We start from the raw sequence: 15,682 nt of genomic DNA on the forward strand, positions 1-15,682 counted from the left end.
TATCTCAATGTCTCGGTCTCCTTCAATGCTTCAGTTGGCAACATTGGTGAGGAAGTGCATTGCCCTCAGGGCCACAGCCTGAAGGTGCACATCTGCCAAATTGCTCAGTGAATTTCGAAGAGTGAGAGCCCGCAGTCTGTCAAGAATGTACTCTGAGCGCAGCATGGACTCCAACAGGACCCCAGCCATGTTGAAAAGGAAAAAGAAACATGAGAACGGGAAATTTAAACTGTTTAACAGATGAACTGGAAGAAGTCACCCAGCTTTGCAAAAACCTCTGGCACCATCTTTAGCTCCTCCCATTCAAGATATTCACTGTCAGTAAGACCAATGCATTGATTGTGGTCTTCAGGAAGGGGAAGTGAGAGAACACACAAGTCCTCATTGAGAAATCAGTAATGGAAAGGGTGAGCCGTGTCTGGGTGTCAACATCTCCAAGGATGTATCCTGGACCTAACATATTGATGCAATTCTCCTGGGAGGGGGGAGAAGATGGCGGCACGATGGCAGCACGCAGCCACTTCGGTGATGAATACCTGTTATCTGTCAAGTAGGGGACCGTGCACAATTCTGATTTGATGGAGACAGACATGAAAGTACGGAGGAACATCTGGAAAACTTCTGAAATGCCCGCTTCGCTGCCGCTGCTACTGTGTGGTAACTGGAATCTCCGGAGCAGAAGGGCCCGAAATCCTCGGCTTTGCGTGCTTCAGCGGCCGGGGAGAAGTCAAAGGCGCTCAGCAGAGGATGGTGCTCGGGAGGCTGTATCGGAGGGGCTGGTCAGAGGCTCGGAGCTTTCGGACGGATGGACTCAGTGTCGGCTGTGGTCGGCTGCTTCCAAGTTATCGGCAAGTTGACGGTGCCTGGAGGTTTATGGCAGGGAGTTCCTCCCTTTTGCTGCCCGCTATCGGGGACTCGGGAGTCGATCGACTTGGGACTTGAGACTCTTTGTTTTTTACTGTGCCCATGGTTTGTTCTTCATCAAATTATGGTATTGCTTTGCACTGCTGTAACTATATGTTATAATTATGTGGTTCTGTCAGTGTTAGTCTTTGGTCTGTCTTGTTTTCTGTGATATCACTCCGGAGAAACATTGCATCATTTCTTAATGCATGTATGCATTTCTAAATGACAATAAAAGAGGACCGAGTGTTCTCGTAATCTAAATCTAAAAATTACAAAGAAGGAATAACAACGGCTGTATTTCATTCAGAGTTTGCGGAGAATTAGTATGTCCCCAGAACCACTCAAATTTCTACAGATGTATCATGGACAGCATTCTAACAGATTGCATCACCATCTCAAAGATTAAAAGGTTAATTTATTATCAAAGTATGTATGTAATATACAACTCTTGAAATTTGTCTTCTCCAAATAATCATGAAACCAAGAAGACCATGGAGGTCGTTCAAAAAAAACATCAGCCCCCCCCTCCCCCCAGCACAAAAACATTTACTAGTCACCTCAAATTTAAATCACAACAGCAATAAGAGCACCAAACCTCCCCTGGCAGAAAAACAAATCAGATGAACTGCGAGAACATTAAACGTTGTATTATAAATTTTTGTTATGTATTGCTGCCACAAAACAACACATTTCATTACATGTGCCAATGCTTCTGATTCTGATTTCGATTTCAGTTAACTTGTCACACAGAAATTAACCACTGGATAAAAATTAACCTGAATAGAAGACCATAATTCTCTTGTAATTTTTTCCCTGTACCCCATACACCACATTTCAAAGGACAACAATGAAATGCTGAATTTTATGGTTCATTTCTGATGAGAAGCCACAGTCTAATCATTGTGTCATTGTCAACTTAATTTCTTGGATATACAGTATTTATTGTTTGTTGTTGAATCCATGACTGTGTAGTGAGAGCTAGTCATTACCTGACGTAGTGCAGGGCAGGCATAATGTACAGTATACTGTAGGCATGGTGCATGCTGCTTCATTTGAGACAATTCAAGATTTCTTGTGAAGCATTCAACATTGATTTATCACTTGAGCAATGCAATAGTTAATAATGTTAAATAAATTCAGATCTTGTCTGCCTTTAAATGCAAACTGTAGTTATGGACATAATAGCAGAATGATAACTGGAGCAGAAAATTAATGAACTAGGTTAAAATTTCTGATCATATATAATTATATTCAACCTGGAAACTATTCAGACCGTTAGCTGCAAAAGGCAGTTCCTACTGGGGTCAGATACTGGTAAAAAAAAATCCAACCTGTTAATTTCCAGGTCCTGAGGGTAAAACCTGTCTAAAAGATGTACAATATCATTCAGACGTTTCTCCCCACAGTGACTTCTGTGGATATATTTAAACAAGGAACTGTAATTATAAGGATCCCTTCAGAAAGATGCCAACTGACATCTGTGAGAAGTGGGTTTGAAAGTTGATTAGAATGAATGGTGCCAACGTGACATCTTGAAAAACTATCTCCAAACCCTAGCATTTGGTTGGATAAAGCATCACATTTCAGACATGAGTGATATTAACAAGGCCAGTTTAATCACCCATCCTTGAGAATATTCCACAGAAATCTTTATGGTAGTACTGAGAGAGTAGCCATGATAACAACCCAGTTAGATTTCCTTAATAAGCCAGATGCGATTTTACTGGCAGAAAAAGATCTTGGTTTTCAATTGAAGAGGTTCTTAGAATTACAATTGATAGTAACTTTTCACTTCTGTTTTTTTAAATTAACAATTAAAATTCACATCTGCCAAGGTGAAATTTGAACTGGTATCTTCTGAAAATTAGTCTGTCCCCATGGATTCATCAGGTAACACACCACTATTCCCTTAATTTCACCCTGTCACTGTCTCCACCATCTGTACATATTTGATGTTTGAGTCATCAGGTGAATATTAAAATATCTTTACTAGACCTATCATGGTAGAGTGCTTGAGTTGACATACAGTAGACATCAGCATTATGACAGTGTGTCCTCAAAGTGAGTGACATTCTCTGAAGAGGTGTAATCATCTTGGGGCACATATTGCAGGATGGCTGAATGTCCTGTGGGAGGCTAAATATGAGTCAAAATATTAGGGAAGATAATTATGTATGTGCTAATTGTACTGTGTTCAGATCCATATGAGTGTTTGTAGTGTCTAAATGAGATTTGAATTCTGTCATCATGTAGATGTGAGGACTCCATCTGGCCTGTTGGTTACTTGTATGGTTACAATATGGTTAGGGAGTGCTACTCCTTACTGCAACCCCCCCGAGGTTTTGTGCTCTCCCTGGAAAGAGTAAAAGAAGAGTTCTGTGAGGGGAATATTTTTGTTTAAACAATGGATGAGGAGCAGTTATCAACAGTTGTGCACGAGAGACATTTCATTGCATCAAAGTAAAGATTACTGATAGCAGTGGCTGCACAAACAGGGAGGCACTTTAATGGAAGAGGCATTGGGCAGCATTCATGTGGCCCGGGATGAGGTAGAGTGGAGATTCGTGTACTGGATTAAATTTAAGCGGACAGATTGAGAGGATTGGAGTGAAAAGCACAACAAGATGTAGCTTACCTTTACTGAAAGATAAAGCAATTAAACTACAGCTCCATGAATTCTAGATTGTGGAACCATGTTTCTGCTTGTCAGTAATGCAGCTTGCTCTTTCATTTCTTCTTAGTGTTCTTCTACTCGGCAAGGGAGAAGATGATGGTCCAGCAGATCTTTATAGCTCCTTCTGGCGCTTATGGCAGGGTCACTGGATTTAAAAACAATCTTATTTCATTTGTACCTGTATCTACATGCAGCCAACTCCATAATCTATCAGATGTGATATTTGCTAATCCTTCAAGACAAAAAGCAAACAGTATAACACATAAATTGAGTGAAGAGTGAATTTACTGCACACAGTGATCAGTTGGAAAATCCAAACGTAATATCCTGTTTCAGTAAATTCATTAAAAAGCTACCACTAAAACTTTGAAACTTTCAGGGTTTCCCATAAGTTACCATCCTGGCTGCTCGAACCTTTCATGAAAACTTAAATTCAGTCTGAAACGTCTAAAGACTGGGCTATCCATCTGTGTTTGCTTATCCATTGAATAGCTTTAATACCAAAATCTGCAAATCGAAGCGAGTAAAAGAAGTTGGTTATAGAGGCAGATATATAAAGGATCCTGGGGCTGTGGAAAGTCCAATATATTTAGTATATCGAGCAGCATTCATTGAGGAAAACTTTCTCCCGTTGATTTTGCCCGACATGAGTGTTTCCCCCATTTTTTGTTTACATTTCTGTCAACGCGGATCTTCTGATTTGCAACTTAAGTTCATGTAGTTATATTATGGTAATATATGTGGTAATATTCTGGAGAGAGAATCTACATGTTACTCTATTGGACTGGATGCTGCAGTGACTGATGGCTGCAGCTGTTCCAATTCTTTCACCTGTGAAAACCTATATTTAGTTTTAAGCAAATTGCCTACTGAGCAGCTTTAACCTAGTTTTTTTCATCTATTACTAACTAGTTCTCTTCCATTACACACTGTGCCAGTTACATGCTTACTGTGGAGTATATTATGGCTTCCTACTGGTCAGAATCAAGTTATGGAATTAATCCATTTTGTAACTCTGGTTTTCATGAAACAATTTGGGGGTTTCTTATTAAAGGCATCACAAGATAAATATGTATTGTATACCTTAGCAGAAGGTATACAACTGAATACAGTCAACTGAATTAATAGTTTAAAGAGTACTTTTAAAAATACTGCCTCAGTGAGTTTTGGCAGCTTATTTGAGGATTTGGGATTATTCTATTTGCTATGGAGCATGTTATCAACATTTCCTTAACTTTAATCCTTCAAGACAAAAAGCTTACAGTATAACAATTCTCTTCTTAAAGAGTCTAATTGAACTAAATTACCAGGGTGATTTTTTTTTCAAATTCAGAGGCCGAAATGTGAAACAAAAATAGACAATGTTGGAAAACATGCATTAAGTAGCATGCCTGACTTACTGATTTTATTTTCAGCATTTTGTGTTGTGCTTCAGCTTAAAAGGAATTTTCTTCATCTCTGTCCGTACACTGAAGAATCCTGCTTAACATTGGACAGTCTGACAGGACATTGATCAGAAAAGAAACTCATGCTATATGTTTCTTAAATGGAAAATAACTGCAGAATAACCTAGAGGCAGTACAATGAAGGGGTCTTTTCAAAAGGAAAAACATGTACATGAATATAATGTTGTGAATATTGAAAGAAATAGTAAACAGCTTGTTGCGGCTGTGGAGAGGAAGGTGATTATTTAATCAAACTTGTAAAGTTGCAAATTCATGCATTAATGGTGAAGGAAAGGAGAGGAGAAAGTTCTGTAGAACTTGAGATTTAATTACAAAATGAATGGTGAGGCAGGGCACAAATGTATGGTAATCAGATAAATACAGGATTAAAAGATGTAAATAGAAAATCATTATCGAACTTACTGATTACAGGACAAGAGTGAGTCAATAACTTGGTGTCAATAGGGAACAACCAGACCCTACCAGTATGTATTTCTATACTTGTACATCTGGCACTATAATATTGAGTCCAAAGATTTTTTCCACAAGGTACTGAACTGATACACATCATAGATGACTCTTCACCTTTTATTCTAAACATGAGGTGTCACGGTAGCGTAGTGGCTAATGCGATGCTATTATAGCTTGGGGTGCCAGAGTACGGAGTTCAATTCTGTTGTCCTCTAAAAACAAATTTCCATTCAGTGTGTGTGTAGGTTTCCTCCAGGTGGGCTGGGTTCTTCCCACAATTGAAAGGCGTACCAGTTAGTTGGTTTATTGGTCAGTCTAAATTGTTCTGTAAATAGGCAATCGGTAGATTGCTGGATGGTGCATCTCGGAGGTCAAGAAGGGCCTGTTTTACGCTCTATCTCTAAATGAATAGCTGTTGCAACTAGCATACTGTAGGTACATTCATTTGAATGCAGTTAGTAATTTGTATAGAAAAGGCAATTGAGGCTGAGGTTTCCTTTTAAATTGCGGTAATTAATCTTGATGAATTTAAGATGGAGTGACCAAACCTGTGCTGGTTCTTGCATTGTTAAAATCAAATAAGATCAGGCAGATACAGAAGAATAGTGATGGATGGGGAATAGTTCATCCTCCATTTAAGAAGAAAGTGATGACCTCTCAGGCAATTCTTATGGTGGATGGATATGTGTAAATTTGGACATCCTTAATGAAGATGAGGCACCTAAAACCAGGAGTGTAGAAATCATTGATTTGGTTAAGGGCATTGAATTGTGGATATCTTAAAAGTCTGGACAAGGGGAGAACAATTAAAACCAATAATAGAAAGGAAGTTCTGTAGCCAATAATCAATTTCAGTAATTCTACAGAAGTTTTTCTTTGAAGGATCTGTGCTTTGTAGGATTGAAGAAAATATGAGGTTGCAGGTCATAGAGGGAAGTCGTACAGAAGTCAATGGCAGTCTAGTAAATGTGGGTTTGATGTTCGGCATCAGAGACCTCAAATTCACCTTTCATGTAGTAGAAATCAGTTTGTGCCATCCTTTTTAACAGGATAGATAGCACTATTCTGGAGAGTGGATAGCTGCAAATTGGGACCAAGGTAGATTAGGGAGAGTAAGAAGAGTAGTAAAAGGTGGTTGTCATGCCAGCAGTTCATAATGAGAGTATTCCAAAAAAAAAATGAACACATTAAAATGAAAACTGCAAACTGGATTTGTTTCAGGTGCTAAGTCTGCAGTCTCTTGTCTTCAAAAGGAAATCATATCAGGGGAAAATATGAGTTTGTTTTGTTGGTATTTTTGGAAGAGAAGTGGCAACATTGACCAATAATGCAAAGTTTTCTACTGAGTTGACATGCATAGTCTATTCAATTTAATAACCAAGATCCTGGTTTTAATAGCCAAGGAACAAAATACAAATTTGAAAATACAGTTTTGTTCTCACCTGGAGATCTGGAGCAAAATCATTGGAACAAAGAGGCTCTTAGGTTGCTTCTGAATATAAATCATACAAATAATAATGATTTTGGAGTTAACATTTGCTCTGCTTGGTAGAGAGGATCCTTCACAATGTCCTGAACAAATGTTTTTGCTTTTATAAAGATAACAGAATTAATCCAGAAATGTGCATTTGGAGATATTATTTACAAATATGGAATAGGTAGAGCTATTTAATGCAATGGGTGAAGGAAATATAAATTGATTAGAAAAGGATATTTGAATAATTGAGGTGGCTTCCGTAGATATTTTAGTTTCTAAGAGCAGAAGGTGTACAAATGTGAAGAGAAAGGAAGAAAATTTTGCTGATAAAAAGGATAAGTGTAGGAGGAACCAGGCTTTGCAGATTGTTTTAAGGGTTGCAGACTATGGAATCAATATCAAAAGGATAGGAAGTATATAAGATGAAAACAGAAGATTCTGGGAGTATACAGTACGTCAGGCTGCATCTGTAGGAAGAGAAATAAAGTTAATGTTTCAGTTTAAAGTTCCTTCATTGCTGTCTTGATGCAGGGTCCTCATCCTGAAACATTAACTCTTTTCATCCCACAGATGCAGCCTGACCTGAGTATTTTCAGGACTTTCTGTTTTTATTTTAGGTTTCCAGCATCTGCAGTTTTTTTTTCATTTTTCAAAGCATAACACAAGTTGTGCCATCATCGCAAAACATTTCTAAATTGAAGATAAGGGATTGACTGTCTTTTTGTTCATTTACAAGAAGTTTTAATGATATACATTTTCAGTTCTAATTCCAGGTGAGAATTTGATCACTATTAGTGTTTTGATCTTCCAAGTTAGTCAGTTCACCTTTAGCCTTCCAAGAAACTGTTTCTTCAAAACTAAATGAATTTTGTTTGTGTGTGTTTTTTTTCTCCAGAATGGCACTAGTTATGGATCACTGATGAGACGCAACACAGAACTGCTGAAAGCTGTTCAAGAGTTAGAGCGCACATGCATAACACTAAGAGAGGAGAACACTTTACTGGTAAGGGCAAGCAATTATTTGAAATCTTTTTTGTTATCCCTTTGTGTATCTCTGGAACTATTCAAAATCTTCATTCAGTATTTTTGTTCCACCCCATCTTTTCCTTTGCCATTTATTCATTCTCTTCCCACTCATTCCCCCATTTCTTATCGATGTTCTTTAAGTTTTCTTTACCTCAATGTCTTTATCTATCTTGGCATTCTCACTCTTTATTCTTAGTACTTAACCTTATGACTGATAGCCCTATTAATATTATAGTTCAATATGGTGTCATTTTCATGTAACCTGTACATTAGGAATGCATGGGAGTTAAAGTGATAATTGGTTTATTATTGTCACAGGTAGCAAAATATGATGAAAAGCTTAATATTTTAATGCCATATTATTCCAAAGATTATTACATCAATGTAGTGCAAAAGGAAGAAAGAAAACACAATGCAGAATTTAATATTACTTTCAACGTGCAATGCAGGTAGACAAAGTGCAAGGACTATCATGATTTAGATTGATAGGCCAAAAGTTCATCTTTAACATGCAAGTGAGTCTGTTTAAGAATTTTGTAACAACAGGGTAGGAGCTGTCCTTTTGTCTGGTGGTGCACATTCTCAAGCTTGTTTTATCTTCTCTCTTATGGGAGCGAGGAATGGTGACAATGATTGTGGTTGGACAGATCCTTCCTTGCTACTTTACCAAGACAGTAAAAAGTGGAGATAGAGTCATTGCAGAAGAGGCTGGATTTCATGATGGACTGGGCTGCGTTCACAGTTCTCTGCAATTTCTTACAGTCTTTGGCAGGGTAGTTGCCTTACCAAGCTTGGAGCATCCAGTTGCTGAAGGAGAAGTTCCATTTTGTTTAACTTGTATTAGTGACTGGGAGGACATCAGGGTAGAGAGCAATTGTCCTAAAGTGTGTTTTTCTTGTTCAGCGGAAAAGCAGCTGTCCTGAAACAGAAGAAAAAGTAAAGAGACTAAAAAGGAAGAATGCTGAACTGGCAAACATTGCCCGGCGCTTGGAGGAGAGAGCAAGGAAACTGCAAGAAGCAAATCTCAGAGTGGTGAGTCTCTCAGCAGCAATTGATGAGTTTGTACTGGCTCCTTAGTAATGCTGTATATCAAAATCAATAGATTACTTCCATAGCATCCTTTTGCTGCTACCAAAATTTGATATTTTGCTGTGCAATGTACTGCACCCTAAAAGCAATGTAGTTTTTACAACTTAATTTCTGCAGCCTTGCACACTTACAGTTTACAGGTTATCTTAGCAATAAAATGTAATTGTATATTTATATAATTATACATAGAGTCAAAGAGCTGTGCAGAACAGAAACAGGCTCTTCAGACCACCATGTCCTCATTTGGCCAAATTAGGTTTGTATCCTCTTATGCCTCATTCTTCTCATCTTAAACCTAGGGCCTCTTGTCTTTGATTAAAAAATACTATCAAATCTGTCTATGCCCTTTCTAATACCTCCATCAAGTCAACCATCAGTCACCTTATCTCCAGGGAAAGCAAACTCAGCCAGTCTAATCTCTCTTCATAACTAAGTCCTCCAAATCAGACAACATCCTGGAGCATCTCCACATTCCTTCCATAGTGCGATGATCAAACCTGCACAAAATATTCAAGTGTGGACTAACCAGTGTTCTGTAAAATTGAGGCATACCATCCCCTGACCTCCTTCATCATCCTTTTAACCCTGTGTTGATACTTTCAAAGAACTATGGAACAGGTCCCTGCTATGACTCTATAATTAATGAATGAACAGAGACTTTGGGGTCCCTGTGGAATGCTGCAAGTCATGAATAGCTGTCTTTTTATAATTATATGTTGCTTTCCCTTGTTCATTAGTGAGAGAAACAAAGGGGAATGTATTTCAATGAAAATCAATCTCATTGCCTTTGTACCACTTTGTGAAGCTGGTTCTGTTCTAATGACATCACAATTGAGGAACTGTTTTCACTAAAAATAATAAACAATTAGAAATAGTAGCAGGACTCAGCATCAGAAATGAAAAAAGTTCTTTCAGATCGGTGGTACTTGACCAGCATGTAATTTAATTTTGCTCATCTTTGTACTGTTCCTTTGCATTTTTGGAAGAGTAACCCAGAGGTTCACCAGATGTGTTTAAACACCAGTACCATGTACAGTTCAGTGGTTTCATGCTTCCATTCATTTTTCAGTCTAGTTACCCGAAGTCACTCAATCAGAATGATTTAAATAATGCCTTAGCTAGACCAGCTGCTTCAGCAGGAATAGAGCAACAAACTTAACTTTCAGAACAGAGTGCACTGAGCACATCTGGTTGATTTTAATAGGATTGTGCTCACATGAATGGTTTTGCTATGCACCACACAATTGAAGAGGTTACCACTCAATCAGTGATATGATCTTTTTATGTTAACAGCTCGTACTGGTAGCTGCTTCTTTAAACCTCTGCAAATCATTCCCCTTTCATTCTCAATCTCAAAATCCATCTTTTGGACCAATATTTTATTATCTGTTTTCTTGATTGAACATATTTTCCATGCAAGGTGTGTTGATCTGTATAAAAGGTACTTTAAAAATGCAACTAGCGGTCTATACCTGAAAGCTATATATCTAAGCTATTCCTTAACTCTTCAGTTTTTGATATCCACTGGTTTGTAATATAGTCTACTGAACTCACAAATTATTTGACCTACCGGAGAATCTTCATCACCATTTTTTTAACCTCAGTTGCTTGAAATTTGGAGGCAGAGAACAATTTGCTGATGTTATTACAGAGTAGTACAAATAAATTTCTAGGCTAATGTATAAGTCAGGCTGCTTGGAAGAACCATACTAATTTGGTTGAGAAGAACTGCTACAATGTGAAAAAATATAGAAGAGCTTTAAAAATGTCATGCTATAGTACAAGCTTTTTTTTTAACCTGTAATCAACAAAGGTGCTCCAAATACATGACTTCAAATACTAAGCATAATTAAATATTAAAAGCAACTGTTACAATTTGTGCAGGAAATAGGAAAGGATTCTCAGGGAGAAATAGAGCAAGGAAACAGGCCATTCTGCCCACTGAGTCCATGCCAACCAATAGGCACCATCCATATCAATGCCATTTTCTAGTATTTGTCCTATCACTTTCTGCGTCTAGGTGATTCAAGTGCTCATCTGCACGTTTAAGTATATTCGTTAAGACAGCGTCAAAGGTTTCATTAGCCCTGTATAAGAAATACATTCAGTATTTCTTGAAGAGTGAGCTTTCAGGGAACCAAGAAAGATGTGATAAAATGGTAGATGAATACAATATACTAAAATTCCGAATGGGCCATTCCAGGAATTGTAAATGCAATTACCCAAAATTAAAATGTTAAAGTCAAACAAAGGAATGTGTGTTTAAGTTAATAAAAGGCAAGATGAGATCCAAAGGCTGTAAGTTAATCACTGTAGGAAAATATTAGCTCATGGAATGGACTTGAGGATCAAAAACTCTGGATTTACTGAAAGAAAGGGGATGCTGAAAAAAATCATGGTGATTTTGTGAATTGGGAATGGAAAAGGTTACTTAGTGTTGAAAGAGTGAGTAACCTCCAATGTAAAAGAGATCTTAAAAGACTCACTTTCTGATGACATTTGTGTGGTGAATGCAAGCAATGATGGTGCTGGATGTACGGTATTAGATGATGTTTCATTGGCAGACAGAGTGCTGTGATTTCTGACATTTGTCCAAATATGCATTGAAAGAGGATCTATCAAATTTTAACAGGAAAGGGGTTGAAAGTGCTATTCAGTCAGAAGTCTGCATGTGGCAGAGCACACATAATGCTGGAGTCTGGCTTGGAGAATAAAATAATAAAACATTTGAGAGTGTGTGTGTGTATATATATATGTATGTATAAAGAGCAACTTGGCCTCGTAAAAAAAACAGTTAAATGCCATGGAAACAACAAAAATGCCATCTGTGCCTTGAATATACAGTATTACAGTATATATACTGTATGTATGTGTGTATATATCTACACAGACACACACTCACATTCAAAGCCTTAGACTAGGTACTTGAAGATGGCATGAAAAATTACAGAGGACATTAATATTAAGTGAGCAATGTTTTTTTTCAATGATTGCTTTAATTTGTTATTAAAAATAGAGAATGTTAATCATGTATGAGATGTTAAAAGAGCACAATGTAGTTATTCTAAATGGTCCACTCTTTCAAAATTATAAATGGAATTCCTGAATGAATAGTCATTTAAATTGTATGTATAACATAAGTTGGCATGCCAAATAAGCCAAATGCGATTAAGATTTCCAGAATCTATAGGTGTTTCCTTTTGCATTTATGTGGTGGTTTTATGTTCCTTCTGTTAATTCTATAAAGATTGAGCTTAATTTTATACAACTCAATTAAATTTCCCTTGCTTTATCAGTCTTTCTTCATAACTTCTAATCTTTGCATCCTCTGAAAATTTCTCATTGTTATCTATATTTGAGCCTAAACCATGTATATATTACACAAAGCAAGGGACAGAGTAAAGAACTTTATGGAACCTCAAGCCTCACTAATCTAAGCTTTACAGTTGCAAAAGCATACTGTACTTCACTTTGCCTCCAAGTTAATTTCAGATTTAAAGTGACACTTTCTTGATTGGCCTGCTGTGTTTGATCTTGTCAAAAGCTTTGCTGAAATCCATGTAGGCTGAATTAATTAGCATTACCCTTGTCAACCTGCATTACCCCTCAAAGATCAGTTTAATTAGACAGGGCATACCCTAACAATTTATCTCCTTTCTTAGCATTATATCTTCATAATTTCTATTATAAATGTTTTCAATGAGGGATTACACCAATTTCCAATTGATGGCAAATCTGCTTGTAATCAGCAATATGGATGGTCAGAAATGTGATTGGTTTCAATTTTCTTATTTCAGGATCATGAATTTGCTACATACCATCCATATTAATAAGTGTTCAATGGAGTGAACTCTCAAGGCTTTTGTGATAATGGCACAGAAATGTTCAGCGGACAACCAAATTCCAGTTCATCAGTGTGCACAATATGCAGCATGTAGCATTTAACTTTGTTTTAAAGTTGTTCAGCTTTTTTGGCACGGGCATTTGGTCTTTCCTATTTGTTTTATTTTTCCGATTTGTTTTATTTTTCTGTGCAGGGATGGTGTATAACTTGGAAGGAAACCTGCAGGTGGCAGTGTTCTTTTGTGCCTATGACTCACTCTTGGTGATGGGGGTTGCAGGATAGGGATCTACTATTGAAGTAGTCAGGGTAAATAAATGCAGTGTGTTTTGTAAACAGCAAATACCACAGCAGAAAGACATTGGTGATGGAGGCTACAAAAATATAAGGTGGTATATGGGGGTGTTGCTTTGTCCAGCTATCACTGAGCTTACACTTATGCAGACAAAATGATGTGCTGGAAGGTGGCAGATTTTGGCCTCACAAGGATTGCGTGATGCTCAGTTCAGTTGCTACCACAGTCAATGAGGATGAGGTCAAGTAGTCTTATCCCTTTTGTTAGTTCCCTCACTTATTTCTATCACAGCTATGTCTGTTGGGACGAAGGTAGTTTACTGAGTGTTCCTTTCAGTCTTGTGACACCAACAGTGTCTTTGAAAGGACACTTGTGCTTCATGTTAAATTAACTTGAAGCTGAGCAGTAGCAGATTGAAGGGCACCTGGTTCTTTGGAAGGTCAGCCTTCAACTTTTAAAGCATTAAAGAATGAAAGAGAGGTGTGTGCAATGTTGAGTGGAGAGAGAGCCACAGGACAAGAAGCAGCAATAAATTGTTTCTGAGGAGCAGATTGGTTTCTCATAGACCTGCTGAGTCGTGCATGTGACTTCATGGTTGAAAATCAGTGCATCAAGCTTTGATCCAAGTCTGAAAAGACAAAACCGTCTCCTGCCTCAAAGCAGCCAGTACATTCTGTTTCCCAAATGAAGTATGTAATGCACACACTTGCACAAGGTAGATACCATGCTGTAGGATCTCAGTAATTTTAAAAGTGATATTCATCTAATCCAATGTACAAATTATAATAAAACTAACTTATTTGGGATAAAAAGCAACATATCTTGGTACAGGATTTTAAGCAGAAAAGCTTGAGTCTAAAATTATGATCACAGTTGGTAATAGTCTTATCAAGTCTGCACTATCTGTCAAACCATGTAGTAATAGTTATGTTGCTGCATTATGTGCTGTTTTTGTCTGTTTCTGTGTTAGAATGTGCCCAGATTTAACTACTTAGGAGCTGCTTAACCCATCAATTGTGTTTAATTTTCCTATCCAGCCATCAGGTTTATTAATCGGAGTGTACCTATATCCCTTAGACAGTTTCTCAGGATTGAGAGTACCTGGTTTCCAATTCTGTGGGGTTCTATGGTGGCTAACGAGGCCAGTGTGAGATTTGTAGACTCTATTATTGATGGCGCAGGACGTAGCTGCCAGACTGTGTTAGCAAGAGGTACATTGAAGGGATAGGCAAGTAGATAACCTCTGAAATGCTGTTCTCTTCCTGTTTACATGGGTGTCTTTGTGCTCCAAACAAATAGAAGAGATTCTCAATTCATTTTGAATAATCCCCTACTTTTGTGTGGTTATTGACCAGAATTCCCACAAATCATTGTGGAAGCTTTTTTCATGCAGGCTCATTGAACAACCTTGAATAGCTTCCTCTGTCCAGCTCATTATCTGTTGCCATTTTGGAGCTTAGAATAGAGAGATTCAAATTATGGGCTTGGATTTTCAAACAACATAGTCTTCCCAGCAATCCATGGTCTTGGAGAGATCACTTTGGTTCAGTTACTCTGCTAGTGGATGTGAATGATTTTACAGAGGCATTATTGGTGGGACCTCTCTGGTTGAGATGCCATCTAGGGTAGTCAGTGATCAAAGTCATGCAAGATGGCAGAGATCACTGTTGGTAGACTGTAAGCTTTGTCCTGGGTTTGAAATTGTGAATCTCAGATGACTAAAGGCTGAGCTAGTTTATCGAAGGTGATCAAAACTTCCTCAGCAATATAAGCCTTCATCAGAGGGACTCCCTTGATATGGAAGTAATTGTTCTTTGCCAGTGTTTTTGTTGATCTTTGTTGCAGTGCAGTGTTGCACAGTAATGGCAGGCTGAACAATTTCCTATCTTCCCTGTAAATTAACTTCATTCCAGCAGAAAAATTGTGAGTGAAATGCAATATTTTATGAATGCACAGCCCTAAATGACAACAGTGTGCATTGAAATTTGGTCTTTGATCGGCCGTCAATTAAGATTGCGGGTTGCAGCTATAAAATGGATACCAATTTCTGTGGATAGCCAAATTGATGATACTCCATAGCCCCTAACTCTGGAGTCAAAGGCTTTTCTATGATCAAAAAAAAGTATCGCATAGTAAAACCAGAATCAATAGATTTTTGGCATATCAGTGGAATCAAAATATTGAGGCAGAACAGGAGAATGATACTAAAATAGAAGACCAGCCATAATGTCAGAGCAGGCACAGTGTGCTGTTTGGCTTATTCCTCCTCCTGTTTGTTTTCTATTATGTTTACTGGTGGAAATGTATTACATCATGAAGCTCTCTTTCTGTCCTTCTAATAAAACAAAGAGTTGATTACTGCCTGTCCATAATCAACTAGTTATTTTGGAGACCAACTGTTAAAGGTGGCTATGCCTGCCTTTTCTTGCCAGTCCCTCCATGTCAAAGGACTATACCG

The 15,682-nt window shown here is 37.8% G+C and overlaps 1 protein-coding gene across 5 annotated transcripts in view; it reads left to right on the top strand.

Annotated features, from left to right (window-relative positions):
• Nucleotides 1-15,682, top strand: part of LOC134336674 (peripheral-type benzodiazepine receptor-associated protein 1) — a 321,894-nt gene that overhangs the window by 152,576 nt on the left and 153,636 nt on the right. For all 5 annotated transcript variants that reach the window (XM_063031028.1, XM_063031030.1, XM_063031029.1 and 2 more), the window contains 2 exons: nucleotides 7,869-7,976; nucleotides 8,903-9,031. In XM_063031028.1, the coding sequence (XP_062887098.1) occupies nucleotides 7,869-7,976; nucleotides 8,903-9,031 (237 nt within the window). The remainder of the gene's footprint in view (nucleotides 1-7,868; nucleotides 7,977-8,902; nucleotides 9,032-15,682) is intronic.

Source organism: Mobula hypostoma, chromosome 23, assembly GCF_963921235.1.
Source record: "Mobula hypostoma chromosome 23, sMobHyp1.1, whole genome shotgun sequence".
In the NCBI taxonomy this organism is placed as follows: Eukaryota; Metazoa; Chordata; class Chondrichthyes; order Myliobatiformes; family Myliobatidae; genus Mobula; species Mobula hypostoma.